This window comes from Falco punctatus (genome assembly GCF_963210335.1).
Source record: "Falco punctatus genome assembly, chromosome: 3".
NCBI lineage: Eukaryota > Metazoa > Chordata > Aves > Falconiformes > Falconidae > Falco > Falco punctatus.
This window is the reverse complement of record NC_137582.1, coordinates 27,985,872-28,013,035: the sequence shown is the minus strand read 5'-3', so window position 1 is coordinate 28,013,035 and position 27,164 is coordinate 27,985,872. Positions and strand designations below refer to the sequence as shown.

At 37.3% G+C, this 27,164-nt stretch overlaps 1 protein-coding gene across 14 annotated transcripts in view; it reads right to left on the bottom strand.

The window, feature by feature from the left end:
- Positions 1–27,164, bottom strand: part of UBR5 (ubiquitin protein ligase E3 component n-recognin 5) — an 88,683-nt gene that overhangs the window by 6,396 nt on the left and 55,123 nt on the right. For 3 of the 14 annotated variants that reach the window (XM_080377953.1, XM_080377962.1, XM_080377956.1), the window contains 34 exons: positions 26,595–26,805; positions 25,920–25,964; positions 22,507–22,633; positions 20,867–21,018; positions 20,391–20,486; positions 19,831–19,954; positions 19,403–19,500; positions 18,374–18,522; positions 17,863–17,954; positions 16,765–16,911; positions 16,551–16,669; positions 16,344–16,470; positions 16,114–16,243; positions 15,723–15,883; positions 14,940–15,179; positions 14,588–14,711; positions 13,741–13,852; positions 12,497–12,628; positions 11,352–11,613; positions 10,733–10,997; positions 8,334–8,545; positions 7,683–7,913; positions 5,774–5,847; positions 5,010–5,182; positions 4,797–4,931; positions 4,022–4,242; positions 3,305–3,425; positions 3,088–3,195; positions 2,586–2,829; positions 1,920–2,031; positions 1,237–1,381; positions 817–947; positions 494–554; positions 2–177 (listed from right to left, as the gene is read on the bottom strand). In XM_080377953.1, coding sequence (XP_080234079.1) covers positions 2–177; positions 494–554; positions 817–947; positions 1,237–1,381; positions 1,920–2,031; positions 2,586–2,829; positions 3,088–3,195; positions 3,305–3,425; positions 4,022–4,242; positions 4,797–4,931; positions 5,010–5,182; positions 5,774–5,847; positions 7,683–7,913; positions 8,334–8,545; positions 10,733–10,997; positions 11,352–11,613; positions 12,497–12,628; positions 13,741–13,852; positions 14,588–14,711; positions 14,940–15,179; positions 15,723–15,883; positions 16,114–16,243; positions 16,344–16,470; positions 16,551–16,669; positions 16,765–16,911; positions 17,863–17,954; positions 18,374–18,522; positions 19,403–19,500; positions 19,831–19,954; positions 20,391–20,486; positions 20,867–21,018; positions 22,507–22,633; positions 25,920–25,964; positions 26,595–26,805 — 5,057 coding nt within the window. The remainder of the gene's footprint in view (position 1; positions 178–493; positions 555–816; positions 948–1,236; positions 1,382–1,919; positions 2,032–2,585; positions 2,830–3,087; positions 3,196–3,304; positions 3,426–4,021; positions 4,243–4,796; positions 4,932–5,009; positions 5,183–5,773; positions 5,848–7,682; positions 7,914–8,333; positions 8,546–10,732; positions 10,998–11,351; positions 11,614–12,496; positions 12,629–13,740; positions 13,853–14,587; positions 14,712–14,939; positions 15,180–15,722; positions 15,884–16,113; positions 16,244–16,343; positions 16,471–16,550; positions 16,670–16,764; positions 16,912–17,862; positions 17,955–18,373; positions 18,523–19,402; positions 19,501–19,830; positions 19,955–20,390; positions 20,487–20,866; positions 21,019–22,506; positions 22,634–25,919; positions 25,965–26,594; positions 26,806–27,164) is intronic. The other 11 variants (XM_080377965.1, XM_080377954.1, XM_080377957.1 and 8 more) reach the window with 9 other exon arrangements.

The window sequence follows — 27,164 nt, the reverse complement described above, 5'->3', positions numbered from 1 at the left end:
CCTGCCAATGTTCCTGAAACAATTCAGCCTTGCTTCTGTGTTTTTACCAGGTCTTGGTGTATAAAACCCTCGTTTTCCAGGTTGGTAGAAGAGTGGTGCATTATCATCCCCATCATCTGTATCATCTAATTCCATATCTACTACACTGCGGCTGGAACCATGTCGCTTTCTATTTTCCTGTTTTGAAAGCAAGAACAGCAATTAACAAACTTACTTCTAGTAGCTAACACATATCAACAAGCTATTTGCTGATAGACCCAAAGATTCAGGTTCCATTGGTTAAGAATGTCCATGATATTGCATAATGGGAACATCTTAAACTTTTGAGTAATTACTGCTTAATCATTTCAAAAGAAAAAAAAGGTAGCTTCACAAGATAATTAAATGGAACTTTGTCTTGCATGATAAAGGAAGGCTCCAGTTGCTTAGGCTTTTAAAATTAACCAATACAGCTGGATCTTAAGTAAATTTGATTTGTGCAACAGTTCGTTACCTGCACTTTATCTGAAGAGTCTAGCAATCCAAGATCCAATATACTGTCAGCACCATTCTCCCTTGACAAGGGGGGGGGTGGAAAAAAAAAAGAGAAAAAAAAAAGAAAAAAAGGACAGATTTAATTTCACAATAAGGAGCTGTCATATTCTGAAACTAGAAAGATTAAATTAAACCAAAATCAACAAGTCTCTTACCCAAAGAAAAATATCTAGAATAAAGCAAGGAATAAGTTGCATGTATCAGAGTTAGATGTAGCACATTGCAAGTGCTTTGGCCACAAAAATAAGTTTTCATTTCTTATCTGAATCCTTGATAGTTTACCTGCCATGTGCAATAATGAGTTCCATTGCTTCATCAACTCTTGCTCTAAGGGAATCTTCACTAGCTAGTAACAGAAGCAGCTGAGCAGGGGACAATTCCAACAACATTCCTGTGATTTTACTTGCAAATGCCTGGGGATAAAGAACGGTATGTCTTACTATTCTCCTCCAGTTCTCTCATTTTCAAATACAGTTTTATGAAAGTTTTAGTATTTCAAATACAGAATGCATTACAAGATACCTCCTAAACTAAATGACAAATCACGCAAATAAAATCTTAAGAAAATGCCGAAGAATATAAAACCAGACATACATCTTCAAATATTTTCAGTTATGTAAAACAATAATGGACAAGGAAGTTAATTGTTAAAAGATTACAAGAACAGCGTATCATTAAGTGTATAACATAAATAAGTCTTACTGGTTGCATTGCTTGCACTCGAGGGTAGAGCCTTTCTCCAAGGGCTTGTCTGTGTGCTGGAAGAGGGTCAGGGTCATCGCTAGGATTTCCTTCTGATGCCGGTCTAAAAGGCCGTGTGTCAATGGAAAGCTGTCTTCTAAAGTCCCTTAAGAAAATTAAAGCAGTGTGTACTCATTTCAGAGGAAATATGCAAATATCTCCCGGAACAGTATAATTTGCACACAGATTCAGAATAGCATTAGCTTTTATGCTGGAATAGTAGTGTTGCTCATAGCTGCTTGGAGAGAATGATTTAGAAACAGAGAATCAAAATGATCCAGAGATTTTAATACTACTAGTATTTTGGATACAGCAGTAGCCAAAGACATGCCACCAAGGGCAACGTTGTTTCTAAAATACCTCACAATTTTATTCCAGTACACAAGTTTTTATTATTCTTTTAGGAGGAGAGATTGATGGCATATGGTTGAGACATAATCTATCAATGCTAAAGTAAGCATAATTATTCTTTACAGAATTAAAATATATTTTGAATTTCAAGAAATTACCCTGTAAATTTCTCCTGAAAGTGAAAAAGACAGACACCTTTAATTTGAGGAAGTAAAAATACCTTTCCTGAAGATAACCAAGGCAATTATTCTATTTGATGAAGTATCTCCACAAATTAAAAATACATCACTTACCTATCCCTATCTCTCCGAGAACCAGCTCGTAAGCCACTACTTCTCCGCATTTCTCTCTCTCGCTCCCTTTCCCGATCTCTCTCTCCCCTATTTCGCAATCTCTGCATCAGACCTGAAGGAGGAAAAACCTCATAAGCTTAAACATCTTTCTATTTCTCTCTCCTACCTAAGTTTCAGTGCAAGGAAGACAGTTTTGGAAGATAGCTTGAAAGGCATTGATGAGACAGAACCACTCCACTTAAAAGTAGTGACTTGGCGCTCGCCCAAACGTAAGAAAGGAACCTGAAGTGTTTGTACCAACTTATAAATGCCATAATACCTCAAGAGCTTATATATACTTTCAAAACCATTAAAATGTATTTGTGAGAAGCCAGATGGAACAGTCGTATTAAAATGTGTAAGCTCTTGCTAGTTAAAATCATGACAATTATTACCTACTAGAGAAAGATGCTCAAAAAAGCTAAGAGCATCTACAGCATACCCATTTCGCAAAAAACAAGAGCTTCGCGTTTCTGCTATTTCCTTGCCTCAGAGAAGTAACATGCACCATTTTCGCTGCTCTCGTGCTGAGCTAACAAGAAATCTCTGAGACAATACCAAGTATTTCAATGTAAAAAAGCATCCCAAGCTTTTATGAACGTCGATTAACTGCTGTGTGTCACTTACTTGTATGGGTACCCTTGTTGGCATTCTGAATACAATCTAGATTTGGCAGTTTCTCATTTGACAGGAAAGCCTGTGCAATAGCAGTATAAAAGCTCCGTGCTACACCGCTGCCTTCTCCTGGCTCATCCTTAAAAGTAACTTTTACTCTGTGTACAGCCATCGGAGTGGTAGCACACCTGCGACCAAAATGATTGTTGAGCTGCCTCATGGTCTGCTGAATCAGAAGATCTCTGTCTCGGTCCACCTAGTGAAAACACCAAAAAGTTTTCTTTACCAATCATCATACAGAGACTTTCAGCTTCATGAGAAGTTTATGGACACTTCCACATAGACTCAGAAAATACCAATAAGACTGTGAAAAACTACAAAATAACTGCAACACAGTTCACAAAGCAAGGTTTAAGACATCTGCTTGCAGACTCTGAAATACAACTTCTACCAAGTTACCGCAACGTGTGATAACTCAACTATTAATGAAAACAAATTCAGAAGACAAACTAACATTTTTTACCTCCAACGTTAAATCCCTGGATTGCTGGTTTCTTAGTTTTTCCATCTCCCTGCGGAATTTTGATTCCTTTACTTCAAAGCCACCTAATTCAGTCAAGATCTTAAAAAAAAAACAAAAACAAAACACAAAAAAACCCAAAATCAGAATAATGAGGGAGGTTCACAATTTAGTTGTAAGAGGAATTGTCCTTACACTGGGAAATACATACCGATCCAGGCTCTGCCCCAACATCTTCCATGAATACTCTACCAAACAACTCTAAAGAAAGGCGCCAACGTCCCAGTAACATGTCATGAGATATAACCATGCCCATGAAGCTACACTGTGGCCTGACAGAAGGGAAAAAATGACAGACAAGCAAAATTGTTAGATTTCAGACACATCTTGTGTACTTCTGTTTTTTCTTACCCTGTGCCTTCAAGTAAGTTCTTTATTTCTGATAAACAAAACAGTATAGTAAGTTTGTGGACAAAAGCACACAAAGCTGCTTAGTTTCAGCTGAAGCAAGTCTTGCTTCTGAGGAGAAACTACTCTCAAAGCATGTAATTCACTACCACGTGGAATTCACTGTTATTGATCTCACTTCAATTAAGACCTTAATTTTTTTTTAAAAAAGCCGTAATTCAAAGTGAGGGCAGTTAAATCCCTAACCGCATAAAGCATGGTCAGCATCACCTGACACAGATGGCAAGCTGTCACTTCCAATTTTTAAACTTAGCTACCCAGGACATCATAGTAGGTCTGTAGCAAGACATCAGGACTTGCTGTGCATTCAACTGTTCATTTTAGAAACTATCAAAACACAAACCAAAAATTCAAACTGAAGTAAGCTACCCATTTTAATTTCAGAAGACTTTTTCAGAGTCCCAAGTATCCTTTTATCAACTCAGTAATACTTCATAGGGTCATTTTTAACTCAAACTACCTGAAAGATGTGAGAGGTGGCCCTTCACTTTCTGTCAATCCTATTTCTGCCAACAAGCTGCTTTTCAGTTGTGCTGCAAGATCATGAGCTGAAGGCCCTGGCTTTGAACTCTCAGATTCTTCCGTAGGCACGTTTTGTTCCTCCCCTTCCTTCTTCTGCCGATTTTGCATGCTCATAACATTTTTTAAGTTGGCTGCGTAAGACATTTTAGTTGGAAGAACCTAAACAAGGAGAAGTAAAATTTAAATGCACTTTCAAAGCAGTCCAGAAGGCTTTTTCAGGAGATTATATAAATATATGTAATTTTTAAACCACACAAAAGTGAGCACTGTAATTGACCTGTTAAACACAGTAACTTCAATCATTTCAACAACTATGAAAAAACATTTTCCCACTTTATGTTTGCATTTCATATGCTTGACATTTAATGCTTAGTTGGTAGGCAAGTCAAATCTACTGGGCTACAAGGAGATTTAATTCTTTTTATCACAATTACATAATTGGCATTTCAAAATTAACTGGGGATTGTACTGCAGCCTTTAAAAATATTCCCTGAAATCTGCTATAACCAGTAATCATAAAAGATCCTATGTTTAAAAAAACTTAAGTATATTTTTCATTAAAAAGTCCCAAGTTTTCACTTACTAGGCTTTTAAGTTGTTATACTGAAAGCTACTCAAAATTCTCTGTGAAAACATCAGAGTACCTTTTTAAAGAATGAAGGTACTAGCTTAAGTTACCCTATAATTTAAAATAATAAAACCTTTAAACCTACCTCAAGGCAGTTTCTATCCACTGTAACTTCCATTAAGCATTTCCCGCTGTTGGCAGAAGATGAATACAGACCCTGACTTGGTCGGCCAAACAGATCTTCTTTGCGAGCATTTGGCTGAAAATTAACAAAAGCATTCTGGGTAAATAATATACTTCAGTTAGAAACAAAAAAGCAAACTGCAATTTTCTTCCAGAACACCATCTCTGATGTCACCTGTAATAGATGGGGCTGGTCTGCCAGGGGGATGGCCTCTGCCAGAGGAACCTCAAAAGGATTGGGTGGAATGCAGCCAAGGAACGTCATAGAGTCTGACCGTCTGAAAAATGGATGGTTTTGGCCAGTCTCTGCTGGTAGGGAGTCATCGTCTTTGTCGTTGAGTGTAGCACCTAAATATCAGAAAATATTTCGATTCAATTTTCACAGTTATAAAAGCAAAGGATTTAAAATACCGAAAATTAATATGCTTCCCTCTTAGCCATCTGACTGGAGGAGTATCTCTGCAAATGTAATACTTCTACAGGGTACTTCCACAAATCTCATCTTTTTATTGAGTTCTTAGTCATCGCTTTTATTCTTTTTACTGTAACTAACTTTACTGAACATGCAATCCTACACTATATGTACTTAGCATAGAATATACATTCTACCATTTTCAGGAGCAGTTTAACCAATAAAAAAAAAAACAGTTTAATTCCAATTAAAATTTTAAATACTGTCATTGTGTTGAACAGTAAGTAAAGGCACAAATGCTACAGTTTAGAGAGAAAGGTGACACAAAAAGAGCCCCAAAATGAGAACAGGCAATGGCAGAAGACATTTGGTAAATTAACAATGCTAAGAAAATCTTACTAAACCCCAATTTTAATGCAACATATACAAGTAGCAAAATTTATTCAAAGTCTCAGCTAGCTGAAGGGGAAAAAACAGTAAGAAAGTGTCGTATTTTGGAATACTATAAAGTGTTTCTGTGTACTAACTTTGATTGGTGTCATCATCATTTTCATGTTCTGAATCTTCATTGTCAAGACCCAGTTCCAAAAGTTCTCGAGTTCTTTGGGGGGGAAGAGAGGCGTAATAAAAAAAAGAGTCAATCCTTTTGAAGAAAACATTAGGCAAAGCATTTACAACTGTAGCAATTGATAAAAGCAAGAGTATAATCAGTAAATGTACTTGAGAGCTATACATAGAACTCATTCACTCTAAAATATAAGTACTGTAGAGGAGTACTCTACATACTCACTCACTACATTACTCACAGTTACCCTTACAGCCATTTGGCCATCTACCAAGTTTGATCTAAAAAGCCACAGCTTCAGACAGTGATGGGTATGCTTGTTTTTAAAGACTGTCAATATAAAAACCTGAGGAACCCTGCATTAGTGGAAGAAACACGTAAATGAATGCTATTCTAGAATTTACTGGTGTAGAATATGCTTAGTCCTATAAAAATTATGTCACTGATCACACATCAGAAGGTAAATTATTTTCTTAATATGTAGCTTGCAGACCTCACTGTATTATAAAAAGGATCGAGAACTTTGACTAGTATTCTTTTCTAGCTGTTTGTGCATGTTCTGAAACTAAATGAAGACTGGTAAAATTTCATTTCATACAGGCTACCATTTAACAGAAGTCAGTGACTGTTTGAATTTGAACCACTCATGTTTAATGGAAAAGGTCTAGGCCTTCTAGGTTTATAAGCATTTAATGGGAATTTTGCAATTCTTTGATGAAGAGTCATTTGACAGATTTCAGTATGTGAATTCAGATGTGATCAGTATGTGAATATGAACGACAGATTCCAGAAGTATGTTACTGCCTGGAAGAGGCTTAAAGTCACAGCAATAACTACTCAAGTCAGCTGGCACAAAAGCTCCATCAGTTATTGTACTAAATCATCCCTACTTGTGAGAAAACTACTGTTGACGACAACATCCTCTGGTATACATTTCGAGGTCATAACAAGCCTTACATTACACCAAGATATATTGAACATAACATTCAAACTAGAGCAGCAGTCCAGCATATATCTAAAATATCAATACCTTGTATTTTACAGTTACTACATTTGTAGAGAAAAGGATGTAAAAAAGTTGAGCTCAACCTGCAACATTGAAAATTAGGAGCAGGAAGGGGCAAAGATTTACATTCATTTAACTGTTGACTAGGCCTGTTCAGGCACATTACCTCAAAACTTAGTAAGAAATGGGAACAGATGGTGTAGACTACCAAATGTGGATATTTCTACGATCATCAATGGCCATTTCAAACCAAAGAACATTTCTAAAAAAAAAACTCTTAGAACATTTTAAAAAGTAATAAATACATCTTGTAAAATGCTATACTATAAGTAGCAGGGATTTTCAATTTAGGGACATTTTCAGGTATTGATTTCCCTAATGTGCTTTAAATCATCAGGTAAGTCTCAAATACCCACAACCAAATGGAGAATAGAACTATTAAGCCCATCATACCACCCTGACATTTTCTCCCATGTCATTCTAAGGAAGATCCCACAGAATTCTAAACAAGTGGTTATCATGTTAAACGTGAGGAGCAGACTGCATTTTTCAACTGAGAAATTGTCCTGAGTACATCTTTTAGAGGCACTGCCATGGAGTTAAAAATCAAACTTAACTTTCAGTGGTAAGAAAACCTTTTACAGCAATCAGCATGAAATGATTTGAACCGCAACAGGCTTATCAATCAAACATACATACATTATATACCATTATCTGTATTATTTTTATAATATGAATCTTACTACACAGATATACAGATACATGCATATATTTATATGAGTTTCTGAGTAACAATGCCAATGACAAACAAAAGGGCATACACCACTTCTGCAAAGTTTTTATTTCTATGAGTCAGCCTCAATACCTTTTGCGTTCCAGCTGAGGAGTATCCAATGTTGTCTGTTGATTCATTGCTTTAATCCAATAAATAAGGGCTTGAAAAACATATGCTACGTGCTTTAGTGAACAGACATCTAGAACAGGAAGGACATCTGAGTGCTCATCATTGTGAGAACGCATCAGCGACAGTGCGTAGTTCAGGAAATCACCACGTGCTGACATCATTCCCTGACGGGCACTGAGTAAAGTGGCACGTCTAGTGAAAGGATTGAGTAGAGAGATTAGGCACCACAGCAGAATGCATCCTTTACACATTAGTCTCTGTGTTTGAAACATGGATGTAAAAATAAAAAAGACCCAAACAAACAACAAAAACACCAAAAAACCATCACCACCCAGAAAAAACACCAGTGTGATGGTAACAGTAACAATCAGTTTTATGCTTTCCTGTAAGTAGCTCAGGTGCAGTATATTATAGAGACTTAATGCTCAAGGATGAATCTAGTACATCAGAATAAACCAAACAGCAGCAGCAACACATAAAGCCAACTTAAACCAAACCAGTAACTACACTGCTGCATTATAAAATTAGATTCCTAAAATGTCAACGAAGGAGAAGAGGTGACTGTAAAACTGGTAATTCATATTGCATGTAGCAATCAAATGATTTTCATACCTTCTTCCTTCAAGGGTTCTTAAGCTAGCTTCCTCACGGGCTGTCATCCTTTCCCTTCTGGCTGAGTTCTGAGAAGCATGGAGAGGATGATTTGGATGTCCAGGATCACCAGCAGATGCTAACGCAGAACCATAACGCAGTTGTGCTTCTGTAGAGTCCATGATACTAACCATCCAATTCCAAGTAGGAATAAGCTTTTCCTCTACATAATTCTATAGAAAACAAGATTTAATGAGTTTTGCAATCAGTAGAACTAGACGATAAGAATGCAACCTCAACATAAGCCTCCACCACGGATTTTACAGTTACACCTGCTTCCCTACAAAGAGCCTGTAAAACCACATTCAAGAATGACCAACAGTCAGTTTCCGAAAGCTCTACTGACACTGCTGATTTACTGTAGGGGTATGCAGCTCTCACCACTTAATACCTTGGCATCTGTAAAGCATTCTTACCATCCCTCTCTCCCTTTTGGGCACCTCTTCCACTCCTCACCTTATGACCACCCCACACCTCCCAGGTGTGCACATCTTGGAGTTTTTGGTCCAACTCTTGACTTTCTAGTAGTTTTAACAGCCCTCAACCTGCTGTGGCATTCATCAGCCAGATCTTTCACCATTCTTCACCCCTTGCAACTTACTCAGTGAAGGTGACAAAGGTAAGACCTGCACAGAGAACTATGCCTGCATACAAACATCTCCTTCTGGTCCAGTCTTCTCTTCACCTGTTCCCAATGCTGGCTCTGGAGCCTGCTTTTCTTGCCATGTGCTAACTCCGCTGATCTGTTGTTGTGGGTTTTTTTTATCCAACATCCGTCTGTTTTCTTCATTCATTTACATTCGGGTCTTCAAAAACATCCCTCACACTTCAAATATTCTTGTACCCACTAAACTAACAAAATGCTGTCTCAACCCCATTTCTTTATCCAAACAAGATCTCTACTGCCAAGCTTTCGCATACCAATACAAATCTCTTGCTGCCTCAGCTGGACAGCTCTCCTGTGCACTCACCTGGCAAAAAGGTGAGCTTTGCAAAACTTCTCTACTCAGCAAAGAGAGTATTTTCCCACTAAGTATCTCCTGAACAGAACTTAATTTCAGCCTCCTTCATAATAAAACTACGTTCTCTTATTTCTTTCCCTGCATATTTCCCCCAGCGTTCAATCCCATAATATTCTTTGTAATGTTCCTCTCCCAAATCAGAAGCCATTTTCTTCCACTACACTGCGAAAATACAGTCATACAAATACTTTGTAGCTCAATTACAAATAAATACATTGCCATCCATTTTTCACATCCCAGGACGCAGTACTAACAGAAAACAGCATCACTTGATTTCTTGAGCTCCCCAAAGCAGTGGTATTATTCTGACGGTTGATTTTTGTACAAAATACAGTACAGACCATTTCACTCTATATACTGTGCCCACATACATGCAAGTTGATACATACTTTCTGAACACACTGAAGTTCCTCCTGTGTTGTTAAATCTCTGAAACTTCTTTCTATACATGCCAGATACCAGTCTTCCCTTTCACATATTTTCCTCTAAAAATGCATTTTACATATACTTTCAAAACCCAACAGTCAAGAGCACTGTATCCAAAAATACACACATAAGAGGGAAAGGATGATCACGTCCTTGAAAGAAGGGACAGTGAACAGTACATTTACCTGTACAAGTCTTTTATCTCATTTAATTATTTGGCCCTTAATGATTTTCTTCTTTTATAGACTCAACAGCTCATGTCAGAAAGAATAGAGCAAAAGATTTCTAGTAGAGATCACTAGTATCTCCAAACCAGTCAATCCTGACTCAACTACTCATTAGACACCAATCAAACTTGGATGAAAAAAAAATCAACAGAAATTCCTTTTTTGAAATAATACATATATATGAAATATGAACAATTTAATGGAATTAATAACTATAGCTACATCAGCCTATTACTATCTCTCATATGAGGAGAGCCTGAGAGAGCTGGGACAGTCTGGACTCAAGAAAAACTCAGGAGGATCTTAACAGTGTGTACAAATACCTGATAAAAAGGTATAAAGTATATAGAACCAGACTCTTCTCAGTGATACCCAGTACATGCACAAGAGGCAACAGGCACAAATTGAAATACTTGGAAAGTCCATTTAAATTCAAGAAAAAACTTTTTTACTATGAGAGTATTCAAACAATTAACAGGTTTCCCAGAGCAGTTGTGGAGTATCCTTGAGGATACTCAAAACCTCAGTAGACACAGTCCTGAGCAGCCTCCTGATGACCCTTGCAGGGAACATGGACTAGATAATCTTCAAAGGTCACTTTCAACCTCAAGAATTCTATGATTTCACTTAAAGAAACCGATTTTATTGAAATTATCTTTCTCCACAGAGATTTGGATGTTCTTACCTGCAAGTTAACTGCATCTTGGTAAGTCAGTTTCACTGCAGCTGGGATCTGGGAGTATACTAAATGATTGTACTTCGGAATTAGGCCCATCAGATCAGATATCTGCCGTATCACAATACTGTATGCTCTTGCCAAACTGCTTGCAGATGTTAAATAGCTGCTTGCATTGCTGGCTTCAAGTGCCGCAGCAGCTGCTGCAGCACTTGTACTGATGGTACCGCTCCGACGTAGGTTTGATGGATCAATGTAAATCAAGCCCGCTGAACTTGCTAAACATGAAAGAAAGTATGACGTTAATGAATGTATTTAACCTTTGCTATATATTTTCTGTATTGACCAATATGAACATTTCCAGAAATAAGCTTGTAAATATTACGGACATCACAACTGTAACTAGCAACAAATTACTACCTACAGTAAGCATACTCATGTCTTCTTAAGAACTACAACAGATCCTTCCTTTTTTTAAATTCAAAACCAGAACTGGAACAGTCAAGATAGGTCAGCACTGTCCTTCTAAGACAAACAGATAAGACTTCATCCTTATGAGAACAAATAAAAACAGAGGAAGGAACAAAAGCAGAGTTAACTGACATTCATGCGTGTAGTTTACTCAGACTTGCCTGCTGGGGCTGATGTACTAGAAGGAGCAGTGCTAGTAGTCCTCTGGTTTTGGGTATTACGTACAGCCCATTGCATGGAACGGGGAGCCTGGGCAGCACCATTGGCATGTGAGCTATTGGTGGTTCGTTCCAGAGGCTCATCAAGCATGAAGGTCTCCTGCTCTATGTCATCACTCTGACTGCTGCTGCTATCAGAGTCACTGGAATCATTTGACTGAGAATCATCTTCAGAAAAAAATGCTGGAACACTGCTAGCTCCTGTTGAGGAAAATAAGCAATACAAGTAACTGACGACTGCATGTCTATGCACGTTCCCATGTCTCACATCAGCATTGTGAACTTCTTCCATGAGAAGAAACCACATGCACTAAAAAGGTTCAAGGACCCCTACCAAAAATATTCAGTTGTCCTTATAAGATACTGCTAATTTTCCATAGGTATCATGAAAAGGCAGTAAGATTACTTAAATTTCAGAAGATAAACAAAGAAATAAATTTATTTTAAAATTCTTCACTGATTCTGCCCCCAGGCAATAAATTCTAAAAATTATGCTTCCAAACTGGACAGTAGAGCAGTTACTTTCAAAAAGCCTTAAAATGATTGGCCAGATTTTGTATTTTGTTTTAAACCATATTTAACTTCTACACTAAAAAAATGAATGAAAACATTTCATTTCATTTCACTTCCCAATCTCTGGCTAACACATACGGAAGCTCCATAAGAGCCAAAAAGACAGGCCACATCTCAGCGCACTTCCTTGTCCAAAAAGTCTGCACCAGACCTTATAACTACAGGCGAATTAAAAGCAAAGGAAAAACAGGAAACGTGTGGAAGGCAGAGGTGGGAGGGGAAAAAGCTGGGTGAAGAGAATATAAAACAAAGAAAGTGAAAATAAGATTACAAGGGAAAGGTACTTGTTAAAAATGTCATAACTAGGTAATTGTCACTCTGTCCAATCTAGTTGTGAAGTAACTAATTTCTCCAATATATTTCTGGAGTGCTGGATGCAGTCCAGATCCAAAACCACTTCTGCCGCTGTTAAAGCCATATATAATCACTAACACATTTCTTTTTCAAGTACAACTTAATCCTAATATCTAAATTTAAACAGCTAGATTAAACACAAGATGATGTGGTGTACCTGCTTCTGACCCAGCAGTAGCTGCAGTGACAACACTTCTGCGCCCACTAGCATTGTCCTGATTACTGTGGTTACTCTCACTGTCGCTTTCTGTTTCAGCAGCAGCTAGCAAATCCAACTCCATATCACTGCCTATAAAACCAATATACAAAACACCTCATGTTTAGAAAGAAAAATAGAATGACTGTAGTGACTCATGTAAGACACATTCAACAAAACCCAGAGCCTCTTACTATAGCAGAAGTTAATGGATATGCAGGGAGAGGTCACAAAAGCAGTGCAAACGTGCAGCAATAGTTGGAGCATATTTTCTTATTTTCCAGCAATTAGCAGCCTCTGGGCCTCTCACTCTGTACTGCACATATACATTCAAAAAACACACTGAAAATTAAGACTTTAAGGATTCAGAATTAGTCAGTCAAGCCAAAAGACTCCACAACTCCTCATACACATGTATCAGGACAATTAACCATATGCTGTTTCAAACAAACATCTAAGGAATACCTGAAACCTGAAAAAAATCTAATTAAAAAATACAGACTTTGTTTTACGTTTTGGTAATTAAATGTTCTGAATACACAGCAAGTGAATAAAGAGATTTCCTGTACTGTAAATGAGTTGACTAGAAACACAAGGCACAGTCAGAAAGAGAAGATAATTTTTTCTCATCATAGCTTTGGGCCACCTAATCCCAAACTAACTAATAAAAGTCATATTAATGGCAAGAATTTTCATACATAATAGATTGATTCAATACTTTGTAGACAAAATCATAGTTAACATTTTGTGATTGGTTTAAAAACTAGCTCATCATGATTCAGATCCCTTTTGAGGATGACCACTATTCTGTCATTAGCCATACACGAGCTACGCTATTTTCTTAGTCCTTCAAGTAGTTTACGTCAGCAACATTTTACAGCAGCAAATACAAAAGGCAAAAAAACCAAGCATGTAATAACATTTGGATTGTTTGGGTTCTTTTTATCCTTTGGTACCTTAGTATTTTCTCTTCATTCAGAAAGAGAAAAATAATTTTAAAAAAGGATCATGTACTTGCCTACTATGAGTTACCTATAATTTTACTCATCTCCTTTTGTAAGATGCATAGTCCAAAACCCTTGGATTCTCTCTACTCACACAAGTCTCCCAAATCATTATCACTGGTGACTCCAAAGATGCCTTTTGTTTTTGATGCACAGTTTGCTCATCCAAGCAGTAATGCGCATAATGTGCATTATACTTACCATCTTCATCATGCTCATCATGCTGTCCTTCTGCTTCAGCATTTTCTTCACCATGTTCTTCCTGTTCATCATGATGGTCTTCTTCACCAGCTACCCCCTCAACCACCTCAACCTGGAAAAAGCATTGTAATTTTATGCTAGAATATCTTCCATATCAGAAATAATCTACATATTTTCAAAAACGCAGTGCAAAATTTAATTAAAAAACTAAGAAACAAAAAAACCCCACATCTAAGGAAGATGACCTCACAATTGACGTGAACAGAAAATGAACTTACAGCCACAGTAGTTGTATGTGGTTGTACAGTCCACAGTGCTTGGGGGGGCGGGGATCAGGCCCACAAATAAACCACAGCTTTGGACATTAGATTTCAATGCTGAAAGGGTAAACTTGACTATAAAACCTAGAATTAGTATCCAAATATTGAAGAGCTCCCATGTTGGTAAAAGACCCTCTAGTTCTCTAATAGAACCTACATAATAGCAAACATATGCTGAAAGACTTAAAAACTTTTTTAACAGGCAATTATAATGCAGTGTATGTTTATATATAAAGGAAATGACAGATGTATTTATTAATATTCTAAATCATACTTTAATTTAGTCTATTTTTATTAATTTGTTTATTTTATTAATTTTAAACAACTAAATAATGCTGAATACAAAACAACTACAAAGCTCTTAAAAACAAAATACTTATGGCTTGGTAGGACTTTGTAACTACTCAGTATTTTTTGCAAATCAGAGGTCTTGATGCATAGCTTTTTGGTTCAGACGTTAAAGCACATGCTAATTCATTAGGTGCCGTACTGAGAAGAAAAAAAAAAACAAAGAAAAAAACCCTGACCTCTTCCACATCTGCTGAAACAATATCATCTTGTTCTTCATCCCTGCCACGAACTGGTTGTGACTGGCTGATTCGTCTTTGCTGGGGATTCCTTATGATGTAGGATGACTGAGATTGACTAGAACTTAACAGGAAAAAAAAAAAAAAAACAAAAAACATTTGGATCTTTGGACATCACTATAAACCTGAATTACTGAAGAAATTTGTCAGTAGGAAAGTACTTCCGAAATGCTTGGCCAGAATAAGAAGCCTCACCACACTTCCGTTAATGAAAAGCTAACAAAAACCCAAAACAAAGCCACCTTTAACAAGTCTTTGAAAATAACGAATGGTGAGCTTTAGAATATTTTACCTGCTAGACTGGTCTGATGATGGTCTGGGTGGTAGAGGCTCCACAGAAAATAGTTCCTCGCTTCCCTGCATAGCATCTATACTAGTGCTAGCAAGTGTAAAGGGTGCTGTAGGACGTGCAATTCCCATCCTGACTGGAATAATTAGAGATTCTGCTACATTGCACAACTCTTCAACAGCATAGGGCAATAATGCCTGGAACACACGTTTACATTTTCCAATTGGCTGTGGAATAAAATTGCTAGGAAAAAAAATATGGAAAAACACAGGTCAAATATGTCTTTTTTCCCCTGAAAAAAAAATTATGGTGATACCTTTTTTTTTCCTCCAAAGAGTCAAGACAATTATCTTTAATGGATACATATATTCACGTGTACCACTACAATATGCACAGCTACTCAAGTAATTTAAAAACATTTGTCATTCAATAATTTGAGACTAAGGCTGGATATCTAAATTTATTACTGACACACAACCACAGATTCTAATTTTAACATGTTAAAAACACCTCTACTTACAAAATTCTTAACATTTTAAACAAAGATTCAGCATGAACATTTAAGTTTAACAAGCACTGTATTAAAAAGCCACATGACATAACAGCAGCTATTGTGCAATCTTGAGGTTTGCACCTTTCCACACAATGCTGCCTACAGACTGCAAATTAATTCAGATGTTTCTGCCTATTGTTGATCTGTATCAACTCATTTAACAAGAGAATACATTTTTAAATTAAAAAACCCAAAACACCACAACCACCACATGCACACCCCCCACCACTTACTTTTTCTTTTTGGAGGAAGCCATTTCCACACTAAGAATGACAAACACTCTTGCCACAGAACGCAGGAACCTCATTGTAACAGCAATAGCTTCTTCTCTGCGTCCTGATGTATACTTGTTTTGTAATTCCTTCACCAGAGTACCCAGCAAAGTATCCAAGAGCTGTAGAAACACAGGTCATTAACAACCCAATAGCGTTGTGTAATTTCCAGGCATGAAACAAGACAGGTTAAGATTCAAAGGGAGACCAGAGCCATAACAGTATAAATTCACAAAACCACAAGTAACTTGAAGATACGTGCAAATTAGTCTCCAAGCGTTATCACCCGAGATATGCTACAGCATCACATTATTCAGAAAAATCTATACAGAACACAGGTAAGAGGGCTTACCAGAATGTCTGCCGTACACTTGACAATAAGGCAGTGTGTAAAACAGTCCAAGCGAATAGTACCACTTTGCTGATTAAGGTAAACTTGCTCTTCAGGCAGAAGATGGCCTATCCTACTGCTTGCACTAAGACTTGGAAAAAACAAAAAGGAAGGAAATAAATTTTATATAAGTCAGCAGGTCTCAAATACCGGATCAAATTTTATATTGACAACTGTGGGTAAATACACACGGGTCTTTATTTTCCTGGGAGCCAAACATAATCATGGACTTCAGGGCATTCCAGTCCTGCAAAACACGTTCCAAAGCAAGCTGGGCAAAACGAGGAGGTTCTAGATCATGATCAGGCATATCAGAATCTAAAGAGACAAAAAAACAATATAAGAAAGAGGCACTGAAATATGGAATCTGCCATCTATTTCACTGAAACAGCTCTTACCCTCGGGATTTGCAGTTTTACGATTACGATCTTCCCTAATTCTAGGTGGTCTGTACTGGCAGTGTTCCACAGTTTGCCTGGCAACTGTCTGTACTAAAAACAGTAGCAGATGTTCTCCCCTGTAATGAAAAATTGATTAGTGGAGACATGACATACCACATATTTAAAAATAATAAAAATTATTCTCCCCTAGTCATTACAAATGTGTGCTTGCCTGCTATTTGGCATGGTAACGAGATTTGTGGTGGTAAGCAGGCGGTAAAGGAGATCAAGGCGAGCAGACTTTTGTCCAGCAATTAATGTTTTACACTTGCACTTTTCCCAGCAATCACAGTATGCTGTTGGAGATGTTCGTTTGAGCCTACAATAAATAGAAAAAGTGAGCTGCAACACTGTTCAGTAATATACTAAATATCTTCTATGCAGGCTGAGGGCATTAGTGTACACATTAAGATTCCTGCTAGAGTTTTTTGTTTATTATAGTAGCAAGATGCCAAAACCCAGTGTCAAAGAGAAATGCAGAGTTTATTTATGTGGCAACACTTTACATTTGCTGTTCTTATCTCCTACACTCATTTTAAAACAGCAGTTTCACTACAGAGCTTTTCATAATGCCTTAGTAAAACTCATCCAATACCATTTACTCTTTCCCAAAATAGCCTCCAGCCAAGAAAGTTGGAAATCCTCACAACATGCAGTAAAATCTCAGTAATTTTTACAATGCTGGAGAATATCTTTGTTATTGTATCTGTTAGCTTATTATAGCTAGGATATTAATGCTGCAACTTTTACGCCCTGTAACAGCAGCACAAAACATCTGCAACTTCAAAGCTTTGCCCAAGCTGATCATAGACTTCTTGACTATTCATTTGACTGCTTGCCCACTTTTCCCTTTATTACAGTTGACCTTAGAGATTAATATGCTACACTTCTTTCTGGAAGTTTATGAGAATGAGCTGTCATCAGGATTCACTGGCTTCAGAAAACCTCTGGAGGTACCCAAAACGAAAACATGGTATTGTTTAGATCTATTATTCTTAGAATATTAACTTCTTTGAGGGTGTCAGAATTACTAATTTACTCTGAATTCCACAAAATGAGAAGTACAAGGCTGCTTCAGGTTACTCTTTCAATTCTGACCCTTAAAATAAACGCTACAGAGCAGCAGAGGAAGATTTTAAAGTACTTTATTAAATCTTCTGTTCTCTAATAACTGAACGCTTCAACCAAGGAAAAAAAAAACCCTATTAACTGTCAGTAAACAAACGAGACCACAAAATACTGATTGTAAGAAACAGGACACAATACTTACTTGCAGTCATGTCCTTTGTGACAGACCCTTGCACATTCTGTGCAACAACAAAGAGATTCCAACAGGCCACATGTTCGGCATTCAAATATATCCTAAAAAAATTACCAAAAATATTATGCATAGTTTTCTCTCTATGGCACTTGCAATCTCACAGCACTTCAGGTTACAATAAAACCTTGTTCAAAACGATGCCTTCACTTAGAAGTAATTAAATTCTAGAAAGCGAAACTTTGTTTTAGTTAGAATATTCAGTGTTTTCAGAGAGCTGTTTCCATCAGTATTTTTGCCAAAGCTAGCCAGAGGGGAAAAGGCACACCCATGAACAGCCACATTCTGACCAACACAGCCAGCTTTGACAGTACAAAGCAAACAGGGGAGCAGTAACCATACCAGACTTAAAATTTACAATCATTAAAACAACGCAACTTTAATAATTATTTTAGTAGACTAACACAATACATGGTTGAAAGACATTCCTATTTACTTAAAGAAAAAAAAAAGCACGCCTTACTTGGTTAATATGTTCTGCGCCAGTCCACGTAAAACTGCATGTATCATTACAACACAAAACATACAAAGGAGAGTCATCTGGATTTGTACCAGAAGGACAAACCATTCCCATAAACACATCATCTTCTTTTTCACTGGAAGTTGCTTCAGCTAAAAGAACAATAGAATGTCAGTGTTAAAAACAACCCCTCAAGAAACAACAAAACCCCACCAACAGAATCCATACTTAACAGATGTTTTTCATTACAAAATTCCATACAGAGTCAGAAGTTTGAATGAAGTCTCTGTCACAGTTTTTCAAAAAAGCTTTCCACTTGTCACATTACAGGTATTTCTTAAAGAAGCTGCTGCAAATTCCTGACTGAAAAATACAACCACCAACTCCTTCCCAGTTTTAAATTCAAAGATATTCTAATCAATTCAGTGGACCACCATTTTGAAAAAATAAAAAAATAATTTATGGGCAATATTCTTACAAGGAATACACAGCCCTATAGACCTTGTTACACCACATGTCTCATCTGCTTAAGTTTCTAGTTAAGTTCAACTTCACATATTTCTAAAATAGTTAAATACCACCATCGAAAGAGTCATAAAACGTGTATAGGAGTCTCTTCAGAAACAGGATCTAGACTGGTATATTGCTTTATCACATAGGGGTTTTTTCTAATTCAAAGAAAGAAGTTCCAGGTGATACCACTGTGCTACTGAAAAATAGTACCTCAACGCACTGATGTTTATAAAGCAATGAAATACTGAAAAGACCATAAAGAACACAAAACCAATAATACTCATAGAAACCTATCATAATATATACACCACAAAAGAGGAAGATACTCCATAAAAGCAAGACTTCCAAAACATGCAGGAATAAACAGTATTTTGGAAAAAGGTGTTTACCATCATCACCAGTTGCTAAAGCACATGTAATTTCACACACACACACAAAAAAAAGCACTGTTAATAATGAATCTGCACACATGCCAAACTTCAGAAAGAAATCACATGATAATTACTGAAACTGGTGTACCTTTAGCAATTTTCTGTGCAGTTTCTAGAATTGTAATTGCAGCAGGATATGCCCGGCCACTAACTGCTGACATAAATGGTGTCATGCCTCTTGCATCCCTAGGGAAAAAAAAACCACTAAAGTTAAAATACACTAAAATTTTTTGTTATAACAGCAGGGGTAGGAAACAAATATATGAAAACTTAGCACTGCTAATCTTGTGCAATCAGAAAAACCACAGAACAAACAAGGACTCTTCTATTTGTTTTACTTCTGTGAAATAGACCTAATTTTAAGGGACGTCAGGACACAAATACAGCCAATATTCTAACATTCTCCATTTTAACTAATGCATCTTTATATAATCTTTACAAAAAGGCTTCTATGTAGTCAATTTCAGGTGATATAATATTACAAAGGATAGTGAGAATTCATACAAAAATCCTTACTTAGCTGACAGCAATTCTCGAAGGTAAGGTTGTAAAACAACACTATCACATAGCAATTTCAGTATGAAATGAGCATTTGCCTTCCGATCCTTTGATTCCACTACAGATGGTTCAGTAGAAGGACCTGTAATAAAGAAAAAAAATTGCAGAGAAACAGTTTTTCCTCAAAAAATGACTAGTTATTAAAGCAAGTAATTCAGTATTTCACCAGGGTGATTAATCAGTAGCTTGACTATTCAGTGGTTTGCTCATTTCAACAATGTTTTACTGAAGTATTGTAAATTTCAGTTCTAAATTACATTCTGAAATACAGAAAGGAATCCCAATTTCATACCGATTACCGTATTTTTACATATTTGTCATTCCCCAGGTAAAAATATTTTTTACATAAAAGACAGCATGGCGCTTCATTTACTTTCTGCACACTTCTGAAATTCTGCTTCAATCCAATCTTCATCTGATCGGAGGCATTTTCATATGCAGAAAGTCTGTGCAAGCAGAGGCAGCTTTTGAGATCATTTTCCTTCTAAAGCATAATCAGATAAGCAATATGTCCTCACCTGGTATTGTGGAGGTGCTAGGTCCTTGGCTGGTGCCAGTCGCTGCTGTGGTAAGAGATCCCACAGCGGGGGCCAGGATAAAATCAATGTCACCATCTTTCAGTAAACAGAACAGCAGGATGTATATCAATACATAAAAACATCCCTAACAACATGCTCTTTCTGCAATGTCTAACACACTGCAGGTTTTCTGTACTTAGCTGGTACTCTTTCCTACAAATGGCCACATTCCTAGATTAGTAATGTAACTCAACGTTACAAAACACACACTTCACAGAAGTTTGACACCAGCATTAGGAAGACACATACTGGATTTAGAAACAGCTGTTAAGCCTTCAGTAAACTCTTAAAGCTACCTCAATGACATTAGGTATTTCAGTCTCATGCCGAAATCTAAATGGTTCACATCAAAAGTTGTTGGTTCCTTCATTAAATCTCTAATTCTACAGTCTAATATGACACATGAACAGACTTACCCGGATCCATTGCAGGAGGATCTGGAACCCAGCTGGGAGGAGCTATTGGTGGAGAAACTGGGTCCTGGTGATCACTTGATGAAGCACCAGCTTCATGTCTGCCCAGTCCAGCAGCTCTCAAGGATCTTCTCATCATTTCCCTTAATCTCAAACTGAATACAAAACGAAGGTAAAAATACTATCTCATTTTCATTTAAGTAGAACATTTTAGAGCAGAATTTCACACTGAAAAAGGAAACCAGACTCTTATCATCTCCATTTTTCTTCAGCATAAAGAATGAGCAAAGAGGTGGTTTCCATTCCTGTATTCCATTTTGCTGCAACAGAATATAACAGCCTTGGAAGAAAAGTCAGCCAGCAATGTATAAAGACAGGTTTGAGCCCAGAATGTAACCCTAGTCACCACAGTACTGCCTCTTGCAGGAAGCAGCAGCTAATGGACATTACCACCACTATCTGACATTCCTTCTACCCCAAACTCATTGCCAGGGGTGTTAAGCTTGTGCAAGGATTTGCTCTTGTTGCAGCTGTTTTCTGTTTTTTAAAATCTAACTGCAAGAAGAAATCAATGGAAAAATAAAAATAGGGCTTAAAAAAACTTTTTTTGAAAATAGTTATTTCTTTGAAGTTATTTAATGTGAAAGTAAATGTGAGAGTACTACTTTACAGGGTGCAGTCAGTAAACAATTTCAAGAAATTCTGTATCATCTTACGAGAGAAAGGTGGTAGACCCAGTGTGATACAAACAAAAGAGGTGCAAATGTAAAGGTAGTTTGGGGTTTTTTTAAATGCACTTCCTCTTATAAGTAACGTCTCCTGCAAAATATGGGAGGGAATCTTCAACCCCTACCCTTATCTCCCACGTCAAAAAGATCACAGTGATGAGGACTGTAGCTTGGGAAGGATGAAGACATGATTTCACGTCAGTTGCTTTGACTACAGAGCTGAGTAATAGAACTGTACTATGATCTCATCCATAGTGCTGTGAACTGACTAGAAGTCAGTACAGATACTGTCAAATTCCCTTGACATGAGCACCACTCAATTACCATCATGGAAAGAGGAAAAACATAAATGTCATCAGAAATCAGGATTCTGTCACCATCACGAACCTATCCTTTACAGCCACCGTGATAAAAAGGACTCCCACTGTAACAATGATTGCTTAGGATAGGAAGAATCAATTTGAGTTCCTCCTCACTGGTGTTATGTTGATCTCAGTACTATTGATCTGTGCAAGTGATAATTTCCCTCAGAAATTCTGTTAAAACAGCAAGCCTGAGCACTACTACAGTATGTCTGCAATACTTAATTCTCCTTGGCAAAGACTGCTAAAGCTTATCCTCAAATCCCCTTTCCCCACAAGGAGGAGGATTTCTACTTTACAACTCATGAGACAATGTCCCAACCCCAGAAAGCAGAATTAGTTTAGAAATATCCCAACATTAGTTCTTATACCAGAAAAGGCTTCAAAAAGACCACCAGAGCTCTAGTATGGTGTTTGAAGAAGTCAAATCTGGCTTTAAACTAGCAATAGAGCCCATTGTTAAACTAGACTGAAGGAACAAATTAGTAAGAGATTGGTAACCAATATGTAAATCGGCATACAGAAAAGAGGAGGAAAGCATTAGTAAATCTACCTTCTGCTGCTTGATGATCCTGCCCGATTTCCGGGACCGTTACTCGACACAACAGAGATTGCGTTTGCAATAGCTTCAACAGCCGAGAGCCTTTCAGCGAATGTATTCCTTTCAGAGCGCTCTGCTTCTGAAAAATTAAGAAAAGTGTTACTGCCCAAATTTCACTTGGGAAAATTATAAGGAAGAAGTATGAAGTATGAAATGTCACTAATCATAAAATGTTCCCTGCACTTTTTTTAATAAGATTTAGAGGGACACAGTAGGTTCATACAGAAATTTTTATTTTGGATGAGCTTAACCATGATTCTGACTGGGTTTGGTTTCTAAAAGGCCATCAAGGAAGGAAATCCAAGGCACCCAAATTGCAGAACAAGCTTTCACAGATTTCAGTATAATCAAAAGACAAGGATCTGTCGCGTAGCTCATTCCAGACATTTGCTGAGTCAAGGCTTCAAAAGTAATGACAATGAAAAAAACCCAGACCACCACAGAAAAACCCCAGCACACTTCAAAATGAGCAGCTATGAACAATGCAAAATTCTGGGTTTGTAAGATACATGCTCTCCTTATGAGCATGCTCAGGAAAACTGCATTATAATAAGATAGCACAAGTAGTTTACATCAGAAAGAATAAGTATTTGTTCTAACATCTAAAACCCTAAGCACCATAACACCTAAAGGTCGTAGTCATAACGAGGACTGAACTGTGCCAAGTGCTATACAGAATATAAAAAAATTGCCTAGTTGCACAGTTACAGTACAACTTGAGGCAACCATCTGAATCAAAGACTTAGTGTAGATTTATCTATCCACAAGACAATAAACAGATAAAGCAGTGAAGTCAGCTGTACAAGGTTTGCACAGAGCAACAGTCATTGCTTCTTTAGGAGCTACTGAAAATTAAAGATTGCATAGACACTACACAGCAAATTAGGAATCACTACAGTCATGGATCCAGAAAGAACTGAAAGAGAAGCCACTTTCAGCATGATACAGGCCAGGACAGAGGCAATTTTCCTTTCAACACAGTGAAAGACAAATTTTAGCACAAATTAGAAGGAAAAGGTGTATTTCTGGAAAAAGAAAAAAAAAATCCATAAAGTGAGTCTGATCATTCTTACAGGACATGTCTAAAAGTTGCTATGGCTAGTGCTCACTTTCCATTTAAAGGCTTTTCAAACTGACAGCCACCACTCTTTGCATGCAGTTTGTCCACTGACAATACTAACACTCGGATAATTCCTTTTGGGTTTTTTTTCTCCCCAAACAAGAACGTACTATTAATACCTTTAACTTTTGAGTTCATAGAACAAGGTAATTCAGTGGTCTCCGTCAGCTTCTATAGTATGCTACTTTTTAGTTCTTTCCACTCATCACTACCTGAAGTGGCAAAGATCTTAGATTTTGCTTGTTCTCAAGCACGTGCAGGTTTCTCAGACAAAAGTCACCTAGTGCCTACAGCAGAGAACCACCAAGTACTTAACAGAATTACTTTTGTGCCCCTAGTTCTATACTAGTTGACCTGCGGTTGTAAACAAATTGCCATTGTATCGGGCTGTACTCGTTTCTAAGGTCCACTAGTTCTCTTAACTCATGATCCATCTCATAGTACTTCAGCACCCCTCACACAGGAGGTCACAGATCTTGAAAGCAATCAACTGTTCTCTGCAACAAAGAAGTTTCACCTATCCCTCGTCCCACTGTAAACTGTAACTGAATTTTCACTGTTCCACTTAAGAAGTCAGTATTATTTTTTGGAGATCCATCAACTGTAAATGTGCTGGTTCCAAGGGTAATTTGTGGTTCTGTTGTCTAATGAAACTTGTCCTTATTCTCTAGAAAAAAAAACTCAGTTTGCATGTGTTCAATAAGGTTATCTGAAATTGAGTATCGTAACTCTTTAATGATTTTACATGCCTTAGACATTTTTTTTGGACCTGTCTTGGAATTCCAAGATCCATTCCACTGGCAAGGCTGAGGAGATATCAAATCACAGAGACACAGAGCAGCCTTCTCCCAGCCCTGCAGGTCTCGAGCCACTTTTCCTGCAGCTCATTTATCCAACACTAGGCACAGGATCTGACAACAAAAAAAGCTTATCCCTGCCCTCAATATTCCCTTTGCAGCAGGAGGAAACCATACATAGAAGGGTAAAGAAACTCAGACAGGTACTAGCTGGGAAAGGGCACTATGTTCTGTAATTGTTAAAGAACACTGTATCTGGAGTCTTGAATTGAAGCCTTTACTCCTAAACAGTTCAACAGAAGGCTGTATAACTTACAGACAATAACATCAGTCACCACTGCCCTCCAGATGATGCACAGAAAACAAGCTTGTCCTAATATCCATCGCTAACAGTAACAGTGGAAGGTGAATGTGATTTGAATCTAAAGATACGAATTCCCTTCTAAAACAATTGTTGCGAAGGGAAAGAGAGAGGCAGAGGGGTGTTAAAAGTGTATCAGGTTCATGTTTTTCATTTTTCAGAAAGGTAAATTACATCCAAATGAAGTTACTGAAAAAATGTCAAGGTTGCAAAGACAAGCACTCAAATTAGGAAAAGTCAGATTAAGTTTGCCCATGCATCCTTATTTCAGCCTCCTTGTGTGCTTATATAGTAAAACAATCTTCAGTTACGCAACTGGGTTTTGTTTTTGTTTTGGGGTTTTTTGTCCCCCACCCCACCCCGCAACAAGACCCCTGCCTCAATCAGTGCACAGGATGGACGACACACTGAAGATGAAGGGTTGCACAATGAGCAAGCTGTTTATGCCTTGTTTGCTGCAACATTTGGAAGGCGTGTAATAGGGCAGCAACAGCTTGGCAAGGAATGGGGGGAGCACTGTCTTGTGTTTAATGTCACTGAACATCACTTTGGAGAAATGGAATCTATTTCTGCCACATCTAACAGCACACAGAACTTTGTGAAGCAAGTTTTTACAGATTATCATGATACATTCTAATAGTTTCTGGACACCTAAAAGGTGCCTGACTCACAGAAATAATTAACATTCACAGAACAACTGAAACTACTATTAATCCAGCTGTAGAATAAAGTGTTTTGAGATAACACCTAATCCAAAAACTGATTTCAGACCCTAGACTTCTCATACAGAACCCTCAAAATTAGTTAATAGCTTTGAATACAGAAAAACTTCAAGCTGTAATACTTTAAGCTATAGTAAAACTTCAAGCAAGAGATGAGAAAGCTGCAGCGTTACCCCCATTTTATAAATAGGGATACAATGAACAATTAAGGTCTATATATGACTAAAATTCAATGACAGCACCATACAAAAATCCCACGAGGAAGTTCATTCACTATTCAGTGCAGGGTTTGTATGGTGTGCAATAAGTAAGGAATGGGGCCACACACTGGATGATGAGGATAAAAAGAAATATTGCATAGCTACCCATTCGGTGAGCACCGTCCATCTTGTGCACTGAATGAGGTAGTCCTGTGGAAAAAATAGTATGACGGTGTAATTAAAGACCATTTAACAACGCATACCCATGTATAGCACACGGGTAAACTTAATTCTGGCATTTCCTAATTTTTGAGTGCTTGACTTAGCAACCTTGTTCTGTTAACATACTTTTTACATAACAGTATTTAATAGACATTTTTAAATGGTGTCAGTAACTGGCGTTAACAGAAGGTCATTCTTTCACATTTCTTAATACATGTCAACTGCAACTAGCATTTCTTACTGCAGGCATTAACATATACTGTAACACTTGGAAAATACTAAGTACCATTTCTTTTATAAGTTTATAGTGATATAATCGGGATACTAGTGATAAAAAGCTGGAAAATACTTGTTTTCATCTAAAATTAGCATGTGGATGGGAAAACTTTGTCTTTTATAATCAGTAAAAACAAGTTAGTATTCTAATTATTGCATTCTTATAAATCCTTATAAGAGTAACAAAAACGTTGTCTCAGCACCTTTGAAAGGCTAGGACACATTTTAGGTGCTAAATTTTAAGATACCCATATATGAACAATGCAGCCTTTATTTCAAATGCTCTTCAAAATGCATAAAAAGTTTACTTTCAAAGTATTTTCATTATACTGTTGAGCTCACCCTCTTCCTCTTTTGTTTCTTTGTTGCTGGTTGGAAAGCACACAGACACACAAGCATGCAGAATATTGCGGTTTCCATCGCATCTATGGCCAAGGAACGTCTGCAGCATTTGTGGATTCTGATCCAAGACAACTGCTTGTTCAAGATTCATCAGGTATTGTCTGCAAGCCTCATAGTCACATCGAAGAATGTGCTGCATTAAAGTTTGTTTCTGTACTCAAAAGAATACAATATTTTAACAGTTTAAAACACAGAAGGCAAGACATACAAGTTTCCCAAGTACTTATAGTTTTCCATTTCTGAAATTAATAGGTCTAAATCTAGGATGTTGGCTGGAAGCCAGTGCAGAAACTATTGAGAATATACATTTCCTCAATTATAGCACTGTCAAAAACAGAAAACAGCATGCATTCAGGCACAGACAAGGTAAAGGAAAGGCTTAAATAGCAGAAGCTATCAGGCTCACGAAAGTATGCCTCTGACTTCATAGCTGGGTTCTTAAGAGATTATTTCATGGCTGCATGTAACACGGGAAAAGTGGTACAACTGAAAAAAACTAAGGGGTCTACA